This window comes from Pangasianodon hypophthalmus, chromosome 15 (genome assembly GCF_027358585.1).
Source record: "Pangasianodon hypophthalmus isolate fPanHyp1 chromosome 15, fPanHyp1.pri, whole genome shotgun sequence".
NCBI classification, from domain to species: domain Eukaryota; kingdom Metazoa; phylum Chordata; class Actinopteri; order Siluriformes; family Pangasiidae; genus Pangasianodon; species Pangasianodon hypophthalmus.
The window spans coordinates 16995362-17016931 of record NC_069724.1 but is presented as its reverse complement, the minus strand read 5'-3'; the positions used below and the strand labels follow the sequence as shown (position 1 = coordinate 17016931).

General features: G+C 39.0%; 2 protein-coding genes across 2 annotated transcripts; one reads left to right on the top strand and one right to left on the bottom strand.

Moving 5' to 3' along the window:
* Positions 1–504: 504 nt before the first annotated feature.
* pdcl (phosducin-like) lies at positions 505–8762 on the bottom strand. Its single transcript, XM_026929323.3, has 5 exons — positions 8622–8762; positions 4792–4975; positions 3497–3678; positions 2410–2682; positions 505–1666 (listed from the first exon to the last, which is right to left on the bottom strand). Exons 2-5 carry the CDS (start codon positions 4964–4966, stop codon positions 1391–1393), a joined length of 906 nt encoding a protein of 301 aa, XP_026785124.1. The 5' UTR covers positions 4967–4975; positions 8622–8762; the 3' UTR covers positions 505–1390.
* A 7265-nt stretch (positions 8763–16027) lies between these two features.
* stbd1 (starch binding domain 1) lies at positions 16028–21347 on the top strand. The gene is made up of 2 exons (XM_026929030.3): positions 16028–16354; positions 17778–21347. The coding sequence occupies exons 1-2, from the start codon at positions 16138–16140 to the stop codon at positions 19343–19345; spliced, it is 1785 nt and encodes a 594-aa protein (XP_026784831.3). The 5' UTR covers positions 16028–16137; the 3' UTR covers positions 19346–21347.
* Positions 21348–21570: the final 223 nt, after the last annotated feature.

Sequence of the window (21570 nt, the reverse complement as noted above, 5' to 3'; positions counted from 1 at the left end):
TCTGTGTAAACTGTAGAGATAGTTATGTGTGAAAATCCCAGGAGATCAGCAGTTTATGAAATACTCAGACCAGCCCATCTGGCACCAACATCCACGCCACAATCAAAGTCACAGACAGCACACTTTTTCTTCATTCACATGTTTGATGTGAACATTAACTGAAGCTCTTGATATTTTGCATTGCGCTGCTGCCACATGATTGACTGATAACTTCATGAATGGGCAGGTGTACAGGTTTTCCTAATGAAGTGGACAGTGAGTGTATAACTATGTATAATTTAGGTCTATTGTTATCTCTTTATTAATATTTTTAATATTATCTCTATTGATATATCTCTAGCACTTTTTCTACCTATCCATCCATCCATCCATCCATCCATCATTTCCTTTGAATGCATACATGGCTATAATGCACCCAGTATTTCAGTGAGAAAGAGTTATATTACAGACACATTCAACCTCCAAGACTACAAACAAATATATAAACAAAAAGGACCAGGATCAGCAGAACATCACAAGCTATTTTTTTTATTTTATTTCATTGTTGACAGAACAGACACTTATAAAATGTAGAAAACTAACAGAAGCTTCTCAGTCAAAATTCTCTTGTTTTAAAGCTAAAACAACACACAGAAACAACAACACAAAAAAAAAAATCACATTCAGCTAAAACTAGAATAAATAGTTACACACAGATGGATGTTTGACTTGTTCTGCCTCCAGGATTGCATAGAGCACAAACGAAGGCTTTCATATTAAAATAAACATAAGAGCATATTTCATAAGTTTCTGATAATGATTACATGTTGAAACCGTCTCATGTTATCTTTTAGGGCTTTTCATTGACTTGTGTATTACTATAGCTAAACAATGCTATGACTAACCTTTACCTCGGTAGCCAGAAAAGAAAATCTTGCGTTTCTGAGAGGACATGCAAAATGTACACACACTGCCAAAACCCTCATGTATTCCTATCTCTGTCTACACCACACTACACACACACACCTGAACATCCTGCATCCTTTTTGTTTTTTTGGTCCAGTGAATTAAGTTTGGTACAAAATTCTGTGTAAGTAAACCAGGTCCACTAATTAAAGTCACATATTTAGCAAGGATCACAGTGTGTGTGTCCATCCATCTGTGATTTGTTTTGGTCACTTCAAATGCTCATGAGCTACTATGCAGTTGCCTGTGTTTGTGTGCACACTAGGTGTGTATAGTCCACATCCAGGCCACTGTGATGATTGCTGGAGGGTTAGAGTGTGTGTGGGGTTGAGAGAGTGTGTGTGTGTGTGTATATATATATACGTACTCAGATGTGACTGGTTTTGGTCATTTCAGTCAGCAATGAGTTACTGTGGGGAAATGTGTACATATTGTATTCTTTTCTTTAGTCTATATCCAGGTCACTGTCGGAGTCGTTGGTGTTGCCGGTGCGGATGGATGAATGTGTGGCTGCGTGTGGGAGTTTCTCAGGGAGCAGGCCGTACTCCTGCAGCAGGGCCTCCACGTCAGTGGCGTAGAAGTCATCACCCAGCTGGTCAGAGACGCGTACCAGGTTGCCCACCAGATCGCCGCCGCGGTAGAGCAGCAGAGCGGGCAGCGCCGAGCTGCGAAACAGAGCGCTGGTGCCCAGCACTGAGCCCTGTGCTGCACAGAACTTCACCTGCAACAAACACAAACACATACAGACACACACACAGAAGTCATAAATGAGTACAACCAGAAAGTCCCAATAAAAATGGTATGCATCACATATCACAGTTATTTTTGTTTCTACAGCTTGCATAAAATAAAGCATATAAAAGCGAAACGGGCTTCCGGGGCCCTGCTCTTGCCTGTGGATTACTGATTGCTGGATTGTATTGTTGACGATTATGTGTGATCCTGAATTTGTCTGCTCTTTGAATCTGTTGTCAGACTTGTTACCAAGACAACAAGGTCTGTAACCTCAGACCTGCTCAAGAGCAGACTAATTCAGCATTAACAAAAGATTATATTGTGAATTTCAAAGTGTTATGTTCTATGTATGCAATTTCAGGCATGAGATACTACAGTACATTAAGGTCATGAAATGAGAATGTGCAAATGCCCCCATCGACACAACAGAGTCACCCCTCAGCTCTTAGATCACTGCTTAAGCAAAATGGGGTTTTTGTTCTACACTTCTACAAATAATGCATGAGACAAAATATTAGAATATTAGTAGAAGTATAAAATGTGTACACAGGAAGTGTTCAAGTAATTATGTCAACATGTGCAGATAATTTATCTAACGTAAATTTTCCTGCTTGCATTTAGCATTTTCCTGTTAGCATGTTTGTACAACTCCTAATCTCCACTTGGCACATATTGACATTAGCCACAGTGGCATTTCTGCATGAAGCATTCCTGCAAGATGCTCTTCACCTCCGGGTATTGCAGAGCGAGACAAATCAGGCTTCCCTCCATGGCCTGGCAGGCGGGCACGTCGGGCTCGAAAATGTGCACCAGCACTAGAGTGCCTCTGCCCTCCTCATCAATGGCACGCAGGAACTCCTCGCCTGAGGAAATGGAGATGACGCGCTCAAAACGTCGCCCGCCACTCAGCTGCCGTCTCATTTCCTCCATACGCTGCAGCCGGTACTGCTGGAGGAAGGCTTCGTCATCGTCATCTTCCTCCTCATCAACTCGCAGTGTTACCTGAAGGAAAACAGGGAATGGAAGAAAGATAATATACATTTTGTTCCAAATCATTTAACAAGTGTTCTCAGTTTTTGTGTCCTTGTGAACCTGGCAGTACAGTTCAAGCAACTGAAGAACAAAATGAACGTAAACTGCTGCTGAAGTTGTCAGCATACTCGAAACGTAGCACCTTGTACCACTCAGAGGCGCAGGTTGTTTTTGGGAAGCCGTACGTCAACTTCATACATTTTAACATTTCTCTGTTGTCCAGTTCAAAGCCATAAACTGCTTTTAATCTACTTTTTTTTTTTCCACAGGAAAATTGTTTTGTCTGCAAACATGCACCTCTGATTGCTCTCTCAATATTAGCTCTGTATTTAGAAGGTTTGACTTTAAAAGCAGGGCACAGGGTTTGGAAGCTGCATAATCTGAGGGTTAGGCTTGTTTTTGGAGCACAGACCTGGCAACACAAACAGAACAAATACACAAGAAACAGCAATTGTGGCAAAAGTTTTCTGCATGTTGGTCTCACTATTGTACAGTGACATAAGCAACCATACTATATTTGGACCAATCAGAGACAGAGCGAGGTCTTGGAACTAAAGACGTGGTGGTTAGGAGGAGTTGTGTCTGGACACTCCAGACCCCCAGAGTGCAGGAACACAAACCACTACTTTGTTCTTTTTTTTGTATGAAGTATACCGCCAGCTTGAGTTAGTTCTAACAGAGTAATTGAGCAATTAAGCTTTCCACACAGCAACATTAGGCCATTCTACATGCTGTATTGAGAAACAGTTTGCTTTATCTGTACTTTTCAAATATGGCAGCTAACCTTGCCGTTGATCTTGTCCTGCAGCTCCTTCTGCTTCTGCTTGTCCAGCTCGTCATCCAGCTGCGATCTGCAGGTCATGCTGAGCTTCTTTATCAGCCGCTCCATCTCCTTCTGCTGCTCAGCTCGCTGTTCCGTCTCCAACTGCTTGTATTTCCTCCAGTCGTTGATCACACCTTTTGGACCTGCAAGTAAACACACAAACAAACACACACACACACACACACAGGTCAGAATTGTTTTTACAGCCTTGTTCTCCCTTATAAGCGCAAATTAGCGTGTTTTTTTATTTATTTGCCCCAAACACAAAGCGGACATGATTTCAATAAAATAAAATAAAAGGAATAAAAATAATAATAAAAGGAGGAAGAACAACAACTACTCTACTCTAACCTCTGAACTCTATAAAGTTCTTTGGAAGAAAAGAACTAACTGCAATCAGCACTCAAACAAATAAAACTGAGGAAATGAGGTAAGTAATTAATGATAAGATAATAAAAAAAAACACCAAAAGGACCCACAAGGCAACACATTAAATTTTGCCGAGAACTACTACCACAGTTTGAATGGTGACCTGCCTGAGCAATCCTTTAAACCCCATGGTGTGTGAGGATAATTATTGTGCAAAACAAACCAAAAACGCAACAGGAAACCAGAAAACACAACAACATTCAGAAACAGTACTGCAAATTCAAGTCTTGAATATTATTGAATATCACATTGCGCGTTGCTGATTGAACATGGTGTTTGACTACCAAAAGGAAAAAAGAATTGTGCTTTTTCAGTCTCTTATCTAGTTATTCTAGCAAAAATGATTGAATGCAAAGTTACTTATGTTATTATAGTGAAGAGTAATTATGATTTCCCTTCAGTGGAACTAAGAGGCCAAAACATGTTCCAGCATGACAATGCGCCTGTGCACAAAACCAGCAAATCTTCTAGACGGAAATGAATTAATCATGGCTTGAAATACACATAAGGCATATAGCTGCAAAAATTGTGTGGAACCAGTAACAAAATGTAAGTATTATGATCACTTTGCATTAGTTTGGGTGTCTCATTTGGATGATGTAAGCATTATCCTCATGCTGTGACAGATAATCTAATAATTGTCAGTAATATTCAGTGTATTTCTGTGTGAAGTGTTTTTTCATGGCTGATCTGGCATTCTTTATGCCGAGTAAGAGATATAGCAAGCATTTTGAAGAAAAGGATTTTAAAAAAAAAAAAAAAAGATGAACGACAAATACAAGATTAGATTAGACAGATTGAAGAAGATGAGAACGTAAAATACGCACCGGTGTTAACAACAGTGCCGTCAGGACTGTAGTCTATCTCAGTCTGCAGCACTTCCTGATCCCTGATGGTTTTGGACTGGCCTTCATCTTCCTCATGGTCGCTCTCCTCATCCTCACTGCTGCTGTAGTAGTACTGCAGCTTCTCCCCCAGGAGCTTGTCGTCCAGAGTCGTCATAACCACAGGCTGGGGAAAAAGAAGAAAAAACACAGGAAAGAAAGGCGAGAGTGAGTGTGAGAAATTTTACCATGCTGAGCTGAACATGTGTCTAAAACAACTTGATACATATGATTGTTTTATAAAAGCGAATGCACTTAACATATACAGACACTTATTCAGGAAGTGACATTTTCTTCATTCTATAGACCAACGGTTCTCAAACCTATTGTAGCCAGTGACCTTTGTAACAGTGAAATAGATCTCTCTGGGTTATGATTTCCATCACTGTAACTAAATTAAAAACAAAAACAAACAAAAAAAATAACACAGACACCTGGCTATGTTTCAGAGATCCCACCTTGAGAACCACTGCGGTTAGAGGAATCATTCTGTTTGTGACTTTGTGAAAGACTCGTCTTTGATAAACGAGGAAAAAAAAGTTAATGTGTTAAGTAGTGGTGTAAGTTTTTTTTTGTTAATGTGTTCAGTAGTGGTGTAAGTTGATCTGGAAGGTAACCCTTAACCTTCCACATGATATGATACAATTTCGATTCAAAAGGCTACGATTAGATATTTGAAGATATCACTGAATCTGCTACGCTACAATACAATATGATTTGATTTACTAACGTGATCGATATGTGACCATTTTTATTCAGAATCTGAATTAGGCCTGCTGTTAATTAACAAATGATGATGACGTAGAGAAAGATTTACAAGCAAATCAACTTCCTTGTTTGTTTAAATATCAGTATAAAAATATGACTTCTTTTTTTACACTATTTGTGTGTCCTTTTTCAATAATAATCCAATTTTAATCCATTGTAATCTATATTAGTCAATTTGCAAAATGGTTTCCTTTTAAACTGATGCATCGATCCATATCTTCCAATCAATGCACTCCTAGTATTAAGAATGTATTGCTCTTGTTTTTCTATTTTCGATATAACGCCGCTATCAGAGCTCTGAGAAATGACCTACAACCCCATTCTGACGCTTTCTTACTTTCTGTGAGCTTCGTCACGGGCATGATGGTGGCATGTTTTAAGACAAGTTGCGTCTTTGGTCATGGGCATGATCTCTGATATGTCAATAACACACATTCACAACATGAACCACGCTAGGAGACACGATGCGAAAATCCAATCAAATCCAAATCCAATTTGATACCAATGCAGCATGTCACATCAGTATCAATCCCAATACAACGCTTAGTATCAGATCAGTGCATCCCTAGCGCGTGTGTGTGTGTGTGTATGTGTGTGTGTCATGGCGACACCACCAGCACCTAGAAATTTGCATAGTTCTCTCTCTCACACGCACTCACACACACATACACACGCACAGCATGTATTACAAATTCAAAAACATCATAATCTGTATAATTCATTATTAAAATTTTACCAGTATAACCAGAACTGTTTGAAATACAAAACCTGATACTACGTCACTTTGCTTGAGGTAGTCTATCTGGTAAAGGTGACGTAAAACCGCTCATGAATAACACGCATGTGTGTGTGTGTGCGTGCGTGTTTGAATATGAAAAGAGTAGGTCAAGATGTCTGAAGTCTGTGCAAGTTTATTTATAAAGCCATTAACAGTAGACACTGTCACAAAGCTACTTTACAGAAATCCTCAGAGATCAGTGCTGTATATATACACACACTATAATTAATATATATATATATATATATATATATATATATATATATATATATATATATATATATATATATATATATATATATAGACAGAGAGCTTGGGTTAGCAGATGGTCTTTACACCCATGACCACGACACTCAGGATGAGGTGCAAAAGAAAACAAAGCCACAATATGTTTTGTTGGTTGTTTATAAAGAAGAGAAGATTGCAGCTTATCTGTAGCTCCATAACTCCAAAGTACAAACAAAACAGAATGGATTAGGACTACAATTAAAGAACCATCTATGAAGTTACGCGTCTATACACACTCTTTTCTTTGTCTTTTGTTCAAGTCTTCTTAAAAACAAACAAACAAAAAAAAACCATCCTCAGCACGGACTTAATTTACAAACATAATTCAAGTCTCAAAATATTTCATTGTTCAGGGAAAAATCAGTAGAGGTAAAAAGCTCAACGGGAGTGAATACTTATTCAAGGCACTGTAGATAGAAGGTAGGATTATCCAATAAACTCACACACACACCCACACACCATTTTTCCTTGTAACATTCATCATAGCTTACAGCTGAGAGCCCTGAGGATTAAAAGACAAACCCACCTTAACTCACTTGCACATCAACATTTACCATCAATGTCTGATCTTTAATTGTGCAAAAGATTTGGTTTTTAATTAAATTTTGAGTTGACTTCTTTCACTGACATATTGGTATATTTCCAGGTTGACTTTTTTCATGTTTCCTACATTTCCCACAATGCCTTTCAACTACCTGATGATAAGTGGCATCACTGGGAATTCACCTCTGCCTAATTCACCTCTACCTAAACAGGTCAGCTTCCAAAACGTCTACTGTCATGCTAACACCATCATGCTTGTCATTTTTAGATCACTAACTAGCCAAGTCTCTGCTGTAACTCAAGCTCAAATGTGCTGTATAGCTGCACTGCATTCTGGGACTTTGAGTCCACTACTTCTCCTTTGGATTTCTCATTAATATGACACTAAACATTGCTGGAAAATGGTGAAAAGAAGCTCTTGCTCTTTTGTTTTTAGGAGCGAACAGCAAAACTGGGCAATTATCACTTATGTTTGAGATCACTGAAATCTTTATCTCCTATTAAACACCATTATAACTGCCCTGGCAATAACAATGTCCCCCTGTGACGTCAGCAAGGCACACAACTTCTCACAGGAATAATGAAAATACAGCACCGACCAACAAATTAACACCAGAACCTCTAAGCACATCCAGAATATTTCAACATAAACATATTTAATGTGTTTCAGGGTGGACTTTTCATTTAAACCTCACTAACAGCTAAGAATAAAACACCCAATTAGTCTTAATAATAATGATGATTCCCTTTGTTTAACCATTGTTATTATGTTTTCACTATATATATATATATATATATATATATATATATATATATATATATATATATATATGAGAGAGAGAGAGAGAGATCACTTTTTTGAAGAAAGTTTTAAAGAAAGCTGGTGTTTATTGCTGTCTCGTGCAGTTGATGCAAAGCTTCAAATCCACTTAACAAAACAGCAGCGGCTGCATCCCAAACGGCTCGCACACACAGTGCACTGAATCCACTGTACAAGCCCATTACTTCACACCCACAGTAGTGAGCCTATACAGGAAGCATGGTGTGATTTGGAACTCAGCCTGACAGCTACTAGCTAATAACTTCAGCTAGCGTGATAATAAACACAATTTTAGGAAGACGAGAAAAGAGAATATGACTATCTGGTCGTCACATGTTTGTTTGTTTGTTTGTTTGTTTGAATAAATAACAACTAACGAAACAACGTGATATTTTATGTTTAAAGATGCTGCTTGTCAAGCTGGAAGCCTAGACTAGCCTCAGCTTATTTGGCTAACAGGCTAACAAGCAACGTCGATAGACTAAAGCTAAAATACAGGTCGTGGGTTGGTCTACAGTAAATTAAAGATCGCTTCGTCGCGATGTAATAAAACAGACAAAAATAAGTCAAGCTTACCCAAACAATATCTTTCTGAAAACAAAAAAATAATAACAAGCGTTGAAATTTCCGCGACCTTCTCTGATGATACTATATGTCACCTTCCTGCGTCAGCATTAAACCCACCAATCAAACAGCGGGTTAGGTGAATGACATCGACGTTAACCAATCAAAACACGATTTCATTGTTGGGGGTATTTTGCATCTTGTAGCCTACAATTTTAATATTTTAGAGTTTATTATCTTTATATCCGGATAGAAGAAGTATGTTTAATGATTGAAAGATCCATATGCAAAATAAATATTAGGCATCAAAAATTGTGTGAGTAAAAACACTTTTTAAAACAGATTTTGAGCACAGAAACTTGTTAAGTCAAATCAAATTTTAATATCAACACAAATCATATGCAAATACTATAAGCCAATGTTTCGCAGGTATGGTCACCATTTTCCACGAGAAATTACACATTTGCAAACTATATTTTAGCAGATCAGTGATATCCCCATGTGCAGTAAAGCTGGATCTCTTCATCTTCCACTTTTCTGGGGACCTCCAGCCTTCGATTTCCGCACTCTTCCCAGCGCACAATCTCTCCATCCTCCACCAATATGAATTTCCACTCCACCTGGATGTCCATAGGAAAGATGATGGTGCAGAACCAGAATCCATCCTCGGCTCTCCTCAGAGGAACAAAGCTCTTCCAGGCCCCGAGGTTATGATGGTTCCCTGTCACAGCTAGAATTTGTCTTGGCGAGTGTGTTACATAGTGAACTCTGAATCTCACTCGCAGTGTTTTTATGTTCTGGATCCTGGCGGCAAAGGCACCGCTTTCAAACTCCTCGACCAGTGAATCTAGTGTGGCCTGGAATTTCAGATGGTGCACCTCTCTGGCTTTCTCCAGGTCATCTGGTTTCTTCCAGCTCTCCATTTTAAGGTTGTTTTCAGTACACAAGTGAAAGGGCTTGCTCACTTTGGCCTTTGCTAATGCTGAGTTCTCTGCAAAAGCTAAAGATGCAAACTGACGTACGTTCGTAGGATTCTTTGCGACACTGACGCAATGTTTCCTGGGACTCGAGGTGTATTTGTCCTTAGAGACAAAGTGATCATTGCTGCTTCTTGGGCCATCTCTGCTCCTCAGCTTCTTGTTCACTGCTTCTTTTTGTCTTTCCTTGCTTTTTGCTCTCTCTAAATGGCTAGAAGTCTTGGAACCCAGATGCTGATAATCTGGAGAATCCTGCTCCTTGAATTCACCTGATGCATTTCCACCATGGTGCGACATATTCTGAGCCTATCCAGAATGTCAGAATTATAGAAAGGCAAAGAGAAAATGTAAAAAGGGGAAAAAAAGTCTTGTCTTTTTGGAACTCTGACCTCGAAGTACATGAACTGTGGCTCTTAAATAAGTCTTGTTTAACTGAAAAGATTTGCAGGATGAATTAATCATCACAAAACAATGGGATCCACAAAGAACAAAGTGTGAAATGATCAAGTGAACTGTTAATCCAATCAATTACAACACTGTCTGATGCAAAGAGCAACTCAAATTTTGCAAGTGCCTGTTTCCCTGGTGTGTATGCTGAAATCCCAGTCCTCTGTCAACCATGAGAATGCTGAAATAAGCCTTATAGAAAGTGTATTTAACCTTTTTATTTAGAGAGTAAATGAATTTCTTTTGTTTTTGCTATACACTGAAGATATTTGGGTTTGAGATCAAAAGATGAATTGAGTAAATTCTATAAAGTAAATTAAGGTAAATAACACTTAATATTTGGTTGCATATCCCTTGCTTGCAATAACTGCATTAAGCTGGCGACCTGCTGACATCACCAAACTGTTGCATTCTTCTTTTGTGATACTTTTGCAGGCTCGTACTGCAGCTTCTCTTAGTTGTTGTTTGTTTTGGGGAGGTTTCTCCATTCAGTCTCCTCTTCAGGAGGTGAAATGCATGCTCAATTGGGTTATGGCCTGGTGATTGACTTGGTCAGTCTAAAACCTTCCACTTTTTTCCCCTGACGAAGTTCTTTGTTGTGTTGGCAGTGTGTTTTGGGTCAGTGTCTTGCTGCATGATGAAGTTCCTCCCAATTAGATTGAATGCATTTCTCTGTGAATTGGCAAACAATGTTTCTGCAGACTGCTGAATTTATTCTGCTACCATCATGAGTTATAATCATCAATAAAGATTAGTGAGCCTGTTCCAGAAGCGGCCATGCAAGCCCAAGCCATGACATTACCTCCACCGTGCTTGACCCATGAGCTTGTATGTTTGAATCATGAGTAGATCCTTTCTTTCTCCACACTTTGGCCTTTCCATCACTTTGGTTGAGGTTACTCTTGGTTCCAGAACTTTTCTGGATCATCTCTGTATTTCTTTGGGAATTCCAATCTGGGCTTCTGATTCTTACTGCTGATGAGCGGTTTGCATCTTGTGGTGTGGCCTCTATATTTCTGCTCTCAAAGTCTTCTTCAAACTGTTTGTGATACCTTCAGATTGTGGTACCTTCACCCCTGCCCTATGGAGGTTATTGGTGATGTCACTGACTGTTTTTTTTTCCAGAGCTCTCACAAAGTTTCTGTCATCAACTGCTATTGTTTTCCTTGGCCGACCTGTTCGATATCTGATTGTTAGTACACCAGTGGTTTCTTTCTTTTTCAAGACAAACATAAAAGACATGGTCTTGCCGTTCCAATACTTTCAGAGGGGACTGTACATAATTACATACAACCGCAAAGAAATTCATGTTGAATATGTATAAACATCTGCCACCCATAGTGAGTAAAATCTGCCACTTTTAGTCATGTAATGTACTTTTATTCACTTTTACAGACAACAGCAAATGTGTAAGGCACCACACAGGCAAGACTACTAATAAAAACTCCATGGGGTTTGAGGTGACTGTTACTTTTTTCAACAGCTTAAATATTTTTGTTTAAAATATTATTTAATTCAATAGCTTAAATTTTTGTGTTAGCTTAACTCCATTGCAAAACTAAATGTGTATCATTGTGTCACTAAGGAACATCTATCAACTACATCTGAAATAAGTGGACAGTTTCATGAATTGGTTCTGCACCCACCAGCTGTTTCAAAGCAATGCTGTATGTGGGCTGTTACTAGTGATTAATAGACAATTAAAACAGATTAGTCTGATCCCAGGTCAGCTTTTCAACTGTAAATACCACACACACACACACACACACACACACACAATTTTGCTATAGGCAATAACCAGAAGACCAAAAGCCACAAATCAAACTGCAAGTTGTAAGTAAGGCCAGTCCGGCTCTCTGAGGGAGTCAGTCATCAATCAATTCAACAGAGGCACTAATATGCCAGTCAATTTTGTGGTTGAGCTTCACAGCTCCAGGGTCCCCCTGTCTGATCCTGACCTTAGGTTATTGTGCATGGTCTACCAGTGTCTGCTCGGGTTTCTTCCAGGTTCTCTGATTTCTTCCCACCTCTCAAAAAACATGCCAATAGGTGAATTGGCTAGAATAAATTGCCTTGTACATTATGTACAGTGTTCCTGGGAAAGGCTCTGGATCCACTCTAACCCTGACCAGGATAAAGCAGTTACTGTAGATGAATAAATAAATAATTTTAGGGTCAAAAAAAAGCTAAACTTTGTTTAATAGGTAATTCTTTTATACACACATGCTGAAGTATTTAGACTTTCTAGCATTATAATATACACTCATCTGCCACTGCATCACATGATTGTTGCAGATTTGTCAGCTGCACATTCATGCTGCGAATCTCCCATTCTGCCACATCCCATAGGTGCTGTATTGGACTCAGATCTGGTGACTGGAGAGGCCAATGAAGTACACTGAACTCATTGTCATAATCAGGAAACCAATTTGAGTCAACATGTGCTTTGTGACCGATGACTATACATGGATGTCATAACAGGAATTCAAAAGTGAAGCCAAAATGTCAAAATGTCTCTTAGCCCCTCTAGTGGCTGACTGAAGTGCAATTGTCAACACTATCCATTTCCATGTTAGTGAGTGGGAAAGGAGCCAAACTTTCATTTTAAGTTATCCACAAATTATTTTAGGGAACTTTTTTGTTTTTACAAGTATAGTTGATATTGATATCTCCCCCACTATGATTCCTTATGATAAATGCATTTTATAGGAATTATTTTATGATAAATAAAAAGGTGTATTTGATGAGGTGATTGACAATTTTGGTTTAGGCTAGAAATGACAGCCTCATGAATGCGTTTGCACTTTCCAACAAGGACCTGAAGCTCTGACTGAGGTTACAGCCCAGCAAAGTTCATTTAACATCCTTAAAACTTTGTACCAAAGATTTACAGTCTTGACAGCTTTGAAAGTTCTGTAGCAAAGCCATCTTATTTTGCTGTAAACTGTTCACACAGACCGTCAGCATGGAGTTCTTACCATGTTTTTCTGGTAGGTTGCTCGTTTTGATGTCTAAGCTTGCTCACTGTACTGATATTATAACTAGAAAACCAACATGAGTGAAGTGATGGCATAAACCAAGGCAGCTAACACTAGCCAAATTTCATAATAATTTACTATTGATTGTATGACCTTAGCTAACACTCAAAGTAACTTGGTAAGTTTAGACAGTCACTCCTTTTTAAACAAACTCCATCGACCGAATGAGCAGAGCATAAAAGAGTGCACATCTCCATTCAGATGGGTGACATTGTAGGTATCAGGGCTAGATTAAAATCATGAAGAGCATATTTTTTTCCTCAAAAAATATGTTGTGTGGAGTGCAAATGTTGACTACTGTTTACCAGTATATTTTCAGTTGGTGCATTACATTACTTATATTTACATTACCAGTGTCAACTAGCTAGCAAATGATAGCTCAGTCAGTTATGACTCAAAGCTCTAAAATCTTTTCCTGACAATGGTAATATCAATATACTTGCTCAAATTATATAACTAATTTAGCATTTTATATACCAATCAATCATTCAATTATGCTATACTTACCACTTTAAGATAGAATTTGTTTTGCCATGTTAAACTTCGGGTAATAGCTCTCAATCTGCAAAATCAGCAAAAATCCTGACTCTACCATCTGCATGTTGCACCAGAAATTGAGACTGATGTTTTTCCAATCTTCAACTGTCCAGTATCGACAAACCTGTGCACACTGTAGCCTCAGATACCTCTACTTGGCTGACTGAAGTGGAGACTGACTTCTGTTGTGTCTTCAGAGATGCTTTTCTTGCTTTTCCTGCCCACAGAACTGCCACTCACTGGTCATTTTTTGTTTTACGCACCATTCTTTGCAAACTCTAGAGACTGTTTTGCAAGTAGTGTTTCTGAAATACTCAAACCAGCCTGTCTGGCACCAACAACCATGCCACAGTCAGTGTCAATGAGATCAATTTTTCACCTTTTTTTTTTTTTTAAGCTATGTCCTGGTGTTTTTGTATTAGGGTCAGACTATAACAGAATGGTTAAATGAAGGAAAACAATTATGGATGGGTGAGATGCATGACTGATACTATTAGGAGAAAAAAACAGCACAAAAATGCAAAAGACATAATGGGGATACATCATACACCACGTTTATGGGCAACAAACACAACTGGATTTTTATCTCTTCAGGTGTGACCCAGGTCACATCTACAATGTACAGGGCTACAAAGGACCTAGCTGCCAAAAACAAAGGGGAAAAGCAAATAACAAAGTCCAAAATAAGCACAGGATGCACTACTAATCAAATCAGGCTTTCAGTAAGCAGCAACAATCAGCCTTAAGCAACAAAGACAACACTAAGAGAATGAGCATTCAACAAACAGACAGAATACAAGAGAATTCAGCAGTTTACTGAGGTAGGAAAGATGCATACTGAGGCAGAAAAGGTGTATACTGTGGTAGAAAAGGTGTATACTGTCGTAGAAAAGGTGTATACTGTGGTAGGAAGGATGTATCTTGACATAGGAAAGGTGTATACTGAGGTAGGACAGGTTTATTTTATTCAGGTTTATTATACAAAATTTGGGTGTCATCATTTTCTAATGCAGGTCACTACCTTTTGACAGTTGAGTTCTCTGATCATAGATATTACTCTTCATTTGATCTGTGATGGCATAAATAGCCCCATTTAGCAAAGTCCAAAACAAGCACAGGATGCACTACCAATCAAATCAGTGAGACTTTCAGTACACAGCAACAAACCAATCAGCATTAAACTAACTCAGAAGCCCCTCAGACACGAGGAGGACCAAAGAAGCACAGTCAAATCTGGAAAGTGTTCACTCTTGGAGCACAGGAGTGAACTTCAGTGGAGTGAAAAACAAGAAATGAATTCAACACAGACAACACTGAGAGAATGAGCATTCAACAAACAGACAGAATACAACAGAATACTGCAGTTTACTGAGGTAGGAATGGTGTACACTGAGATAGGACAGGTGTATATTGTGGTAGGAAAAGTGCATGCTGAGGTAGAACAGGTATATACTGAGGTAGAAAGGGTGTATATTGTGGTAGAAAAGGTGTATACCATGGTAGGAAAAGTGTATATTGAGGTAGGAAGGGTGTATTCTGACATAGGAAAGGGGTGTACTGAGGTAGGAAAGGTGTATACTGACAGGAAAGGTGTATACTGAGGAAGGACAAGTACACACTGAGGTAGAAAAGGTGTGTACTGTGGTAAGAAAGGTGTATTCTGTGGGTCGAAAAGTGTATAGTGAGATAGGAAAGGTATATCCTGTTTTAGGTATGCACTGAGGTGGGAAATAGTGTATGTATGCTGAGGTAAGTGCAGAATGTGAGGAGATACTACACAACTATATTAAACTCTATAACTGTAGCTGTTTACAAAACACAAAATGTGGGAGTCACTACCATTTGAAGGTTGAGTTTTCTGATCATAGTCATCTCTCTTCATTTGATCTGTGGTGGCATAAATAGCCACATTTAGCAATTTATTTTTTTAATTATTAGTACAATAATCCAAATTGGAAGTATCCTGCCTCAGACGTTTCCTGAAGTGTCAGTCCCAATTGCTGTGTGTATTTCAGCATAGGAGGATTGTGTGAGATGAGTGTGTGAATGTGTGTGTGTGCATGGTGCCCTGTGATAGACTGGTGTCCAGGGTCTATTCCCCCTTTTTCGTGCCAGGTGTTCCTCAGATATAGGCTCTGAAGCCACTGGGATAAAGAAGGGATAAAGCAGTTAGTGGAGAAGAGAAAAGTGTGAATCAGGAGGACAGACTCTCTGAAAACTAGGCTCAGGAGCTCAGAGAGAAGTGTAGTGAGAGGAGAGAGTGATAGAGAGAGGGAGGGGGTGAGAAAGGACGGGGTGAGAAGGAGGGAGTAAGATAGAGAAGGGGAGGGAGAGTGAGACAGAGAGAAGCCCATTGGCAGAGAGCTCACCTGACTGCGGACACAGATTTTTTTTTTTTTTTTTTTTTTTTTTTTTAAATCTGCGCTGCAACGCGAGCTCGACTCTGCAACAGTGCGCGTGGGATGAAGTCGCGCGCGCGCTTCACATTAAAAGGACGCGCGTGACGAGCTTCGTAAGACGGCCGTCGCCATGAGTCGCCGTTTCGGTGTGATTGGAGGCTACGAAACCGCGGCCGCCCTGCTGATGATTATTATCGCCTCGCTCTCGATGTGGGGCGCGTTTCTCATTTACCGAGCCGTTAAAGGTCAACGAAGGAAAAGGGGCAGCGAAGATAACACGAACGAAACGGAAAAGGAAGCAGCGAGACGTGGAGGAGAAGATGATGATGAATGGAGCAAGTCAACAGGTAAAATGGACGACTGTTGAAACAGTTAGTTTGTAGAGAAATGACGTAAGGGTGCAGCTGGGACAGAAACAGGTGTAGTGCTGGTCGCCTTCACGTGCTAACCGCAAATGGCGGAAGAAGCAACAGCTGGTGGTCATTGTTCAAATGTAACCGTTTCATGTAAGAATAATACATACATCACGTCAGTGTCTTAAAATGTATTATCATAACCCCTGCTTTAAAATATGGTACCTGTTGAGCATAATATTTCTCGCCTGTTGGCTTTTAGTGTTTTAATTACAGTTTCACAAACAGTTTCCTGTTTAATAATGTCCGGTTTGAATATAAAGTTGTCATTTCCAAATATCCGACCTAGGCCGGAAGTAGAGAATTAATAACAGGGACGTAAATGAAAGGTTTGCCCAGATGACGTAAGATGCTGTGCACGTGACCCACGCTGGGTTAAAAGAACTGAAGACCTGAGGGGCAGTCACGTGACCATCTAACTTGGTCGATTTAACTTAACACACAAACTCAAGCACCTTTATCAATATTTGTCCTTTAAACCCTTTGAGTGTTTTTGGCATATTGATTTTGAGCTTTCTATTTTTGATTTTTTTTTTTATTCATAATAAGCAATATGTAAATATACGTGCTCTGTAATTTAAAAATGCTATTCTCATAAGAACTTTTTGTTAGAAAAATAATGATAATGATGATGATGATGATGATTATTTTCCTTTAAAAAAAAAAAGTTAAAATTGAGAGAATGTTTGACATAATTGTGAATGTAATTGGAGCCTATCCCTGGAACACTGTGTGTGAAGTGGGAATACACCCTGGATGGGATGCCAGGTGCATACATCCATTCGCACACCTAGGGGCAATTTAGAGTAACCAGTGCACCTACTGGTTGGAGGAAACCCATGCAGACTAAGAAAGAATATGCACAGAAGCTCTAAACAGATAATAATCTGAGCTCAGAATCTGGAGCACACTGTAGCTGTGAGGCAGCAATGCAACCCAGTGTACTGCACAATCTAAATAAATATTACAAATTAGAAATTCCCAAATCCTTAGAAATTCAAGAGGCAAAAACTGTACCTTGTAAGGCATGTTGTTTAATATTTGAAAATCATGTCTGTGCTTTATAAGATCTGTACATTCTCTAATGTTGATGAATAACTAAGGTAATTTGGCCTCTTTGACCTCAATATTATACCCCTGTGAAAGAGGAAGTGGGCAAAAAACTAAAAACTTGGGTGAACTTAAAGTATATAAAATAAATAAATTGGAACAACATGCCTTAGGAATATTTTGTTCATAATAATTTCTAGCGGTGCCAATAATTTTTTTTAGTTTCTTAAAATAGATGTACTGCATTTAATGTTTTTAAAAAAAAAAAAAAAAAAATCATGTGTCTGTCCTTGCTTTTTTCCCATAGGAAGTGATGATGGAGGCTCTGAGGACTGGGATGTGGATTCCCATGAAACAATAATCCCGTCTTCTACAAACTATACACAAACACCTTTAGACCTATCGGAGGAAAACCTGAGAAAACCCCCCCATGAGAACGTGAAAGAACCTACTGCAGAACCTCTGACTGGTTCCAATGTTGGAGACGCTACTGGAACTGGCAAGGATCATATGAAATGCAAGCATGATGTCTGCGAACCTGCTGAGAGTATTAGTGTGCAGTCAGATTTGGCTAATCATCAGGATAATGGTAACAGAGCCTCTGAAGACAAGCCTGAGAATAGTGTGAAGGAAGATACCCATGATGATGAGGAGTCTGAGATTGAACCGCATGTAGACATGGATGAGCCATCTGAAACAGAGAGCGCCCAGGAGATTTTGGAAGCTAAAAATCTCCCTGTTCAAAAGTGCCAGTCTGTGGAAGATCTGTTAGACAACACACTCTTATCCCAAGAAATTGTGAACAAGCCTAATGAGGAGGACATAGCTGTAACTAACTCAGTGTTGGATGTTTCTGATAAAACCACAAGTTCAGACACTCTGCATGAAAAGACAAAGATGGAAGACACTGAGGCAGCAGCCAAAGTGTTTGAGAAGAGTATTCCTCAGATGAATGACCTTGACCCCTACTGCTATGATGAAAAGTCTGATCTCTTGAGTAATTTGGCATCAGAGAAAGTCAAGCCTAAGAAAGATGTCAGCCATCAGGACCTCAATGGCAGCCCCAGCAGCTTGCAGACAACAGTGGGCAACAGTGATGACAGTTTGGCCACCCAGCAGCATCTGAGCAGCACATTTGACCATATTCTCACCAATCCACCGCAGAACTACCTGGGCTTTACTGTGCCTAGTTTGCAAGGGGAATCATTAGCACCTTTGCAAGTCACAGAAGAGAGCAAGGGTAAAATAGAGGTCACACCAGCAGACGAGAGCCAGAAGAAGAATGAGATCAGCATCATGGAGGCTATTATGGACAACAATGAGTGGCTTAGCACTGGACCACCAGACACCAGAGACCTGCCCTGGCTAACTCCAACTCCGAGTAAGACTGCTTACGGATTCAAGGCCGACATTTCTTTGTCTCCAATTAGAGATACCACCAGTTTGGGGCTTCCTGCTGAGGAGGTGATGTCACACCAAGACAAAACAGATGTGCCAGAGGACACCACCACTGGTGTGGCTAAAGATGAAGGGGATCTTTTGAATAAGAAAGTAGGAACAGTGTTGCCAATGCCCCAGCTTGTACAGGTCAGCTTTAAAGTGCACTACATAACGCACTCCCCCAACCAGATTCTGGCTGTAACTGGGAACCAGCAGGAACTCGGGTCCTGGGAGAGCTTTGTTCCTCTGAGGAGTGTTGAGAATGGGTTTTGGTTCTGCACCATCAGTCTCCCCTTGGACAGCCAGGTTGAGTGGAAGTTTATCCTGGTAGAAGAAGGAAAGATCCGGCGCTGGGAGGAGTGTGAAAACCGCTATTTTGCAGTGACTGGGCAAGAGGAGGAGATTCATTTCAATAAGAATTGGGGGTACGCCTGAAACAAAAGCATATCAGTGACATTCTATATAGCAATAATATTCATCACGGGTGCATTATTTCAGACAGATGTTAGCATAAATATGATGCATGAGGCTGTGACACTGTTAATGTAGCAATAATAATAATACCAATATGCACATTTTCACCTTCAATCAGTGAATAGCTTGTATGTCATTTTGGATATGCTCGTGTTGACAGCGTTTGTCCTGTGGCTCTTTAACCAGCAATAACAATATTTAGGTGTCCTACACTACTCAGAGAAATGGTTTATTTTCCAGTGACTTGTCTGTTATAGTTGTTATGCAATGTAATTTTGCCAAATATTTAATTATATGCAGGGATGGAAAATACTTGAGTGATTGTACTTCCTTACTATACTTAAATGTTATTTTGAGATATTTATACTTTACTTGAGTGTTACTGAAGTTCAATATTTGTCCTCCTACTTAATTACATTTCCAAGAAAAAAAAAAACATACTTTTTGCTCCTTGCATGTTTATTCAGATCTTCCATGTACTTGTTACAAATCTCAAAGGTCTCATCCAGCCATCAACTGTATGCTTTGTATAAATGGGCTAACTGAATCGATCGAATAGCGTTAATGTAGTTAATTAATACTGCAGTGTTTAAGTTGAGGATGAGCACCCCTGGCCCTACCTCAATATTTTGAACTAAGCAAAGACTCATATAAAATGAGGTGTCTTCTTTGCCTCTCAAAAAGGCATGAGCACCATCTAAAAAAGCCTGTTGAGGTAAGTTTTGCTAATTTGCCAACATTAACTGGCTGTATTTAGCTAAATTAGCCTGTTTTCGTGGCTAATGCCAGGTTAGACTAGTATTGATTCCAGTAGCTAACATATTTGGCCAAATCACATTGTAGCTAATGGTAAATAATGGTTATTATATGATATTTTACTTCTAATTAATTCATTAGCAAACTATGTGTTAGTCAAGCATATTGTGCATGAAAAGTTTGTAGGAGGGACAGCAATTAGTTAGATACTTTTAAATACTCATACATTCAAAAGGAGGAAATTTCTGACTTTCACTTTACTGTTCTGGCATAATACTTTTAAGTAAAATGTTGACACATTATCTATAATTTCACATAAGTATAATTTCTCAGTACTTTTTCCACCCCTGTTTAAATACAAAATAATCTAATATTTAGGTAAGCTTATCACAAATCCTTATATATAACAAAGCAGCATCAGTAGTTGTTAAGTATGCTAATCAGTATTTACACAAAATTGCCCAGTGCTGGACTTTTTCCTCATGTCATCACGTTGTGATCAAATCAGGTTTGCATGTCAGCATTGATGTTTATGTAATCAGGGAATGACTTGTGTTGAGATTGTGGATTAGCAGTGAGCTACTCGTACAGCTAAATCCATTTTCTTATGGCCTCCTCAGCAACTTGGCACCATGATGAGATTTTGCCTGCTATCTGGTTTCATGAAAGAAGATTTCTACTAGCCAGATAAGCTAAAAGTTAGGACTGTGCAAAAGTTCCTTAACTCTTCTGTTAGTGGCTGGCAGAATCCAGGAGTAAAACAAAGCAACAAAAATACAACAGCAATTCCAAAAATTCACAATAGCACATATAAATAACAGGAATGCAACACAATTAAAACAACATTAAGCGTATTCAGTCCGGAAAGGTAGTCTCTAAGTGAGTGCTGCAGCTACGTTGTGAAATGTTCACTAAAAACACAAATAGTTTCTGTATGAATTTGAGAAGTTAACATAAATGATTTGGCCACATTTTCTGATGCACTTCCTGGTGCTTACTGATTTGAATGTGAGTAAAAATGTTAGTCTTGGACTGTACTTCAGTGGCTTTAAAATATAACAAATAATACATTTATTTTATTACCACAACCTTGCCTTATACAAACTCACAATGTGCTGCAGTTAGTGTTAGTCCTAGTGTTTTATATTGTAAATATGTGTTTATGTAAGCATCCAATAGGCTTTTTAAATAAAATTTAAAAACTTCACAGGTTATGTTTACTGTCATGTCATGGGTTCTTATTTAGTATCAGTAATTTAATTGATATTAATAAAAAACATTTCTATACAGAAGTGGCTCATGACCATAGATGACAATACTGACATCAAACAAAATTAAGTCAAGGGGCTACATGTGACTTATGCTATAGGCTACTATCTAGTGAAATGTTAGAGTAAGTAAGTAGTTGAGTGTTAACATCACAGTCATTT

Bases quoted from the DNA above. Each gene is read 5' to 3' on its own strand.
- pdcl (XM_026929323.3), bottom strand. From the start codon at position 4,966: ATGACGACTCTGGACGACAAGCTCCTGGGGGAGAAGCTGCAGTACTAC. The intron at 3,679-4,791 runs GTGCGTATTTTA...GTTTACTTGCAG, and splicing joins CGGCACTGTTGTTAACACCG to GTCCAAAAGGTGTGATCAAC. The intron at 1,667-2,409 runs GTGAAGAGCATC...TGTTTGTTGCAG, and splicing joins TCGCTCTGCAATACCCGGAG to GTGAAGTTCTGTGCAGCACA.
- stbd1 (XM_026929030.3), top strand. From the start codon at position 16,138: ATGAGTCGCCGTTTCGGTGTGATTGGAGGCTACGAAACCGCGGCCGCC. The intron at 16,355-17,777 runs GTAAAATGGACG...TTTTTCCCATAG, and splicing joins TGAATGGAGCAAGTCAACAG to GAAGTGATGATGGAGGCTCT.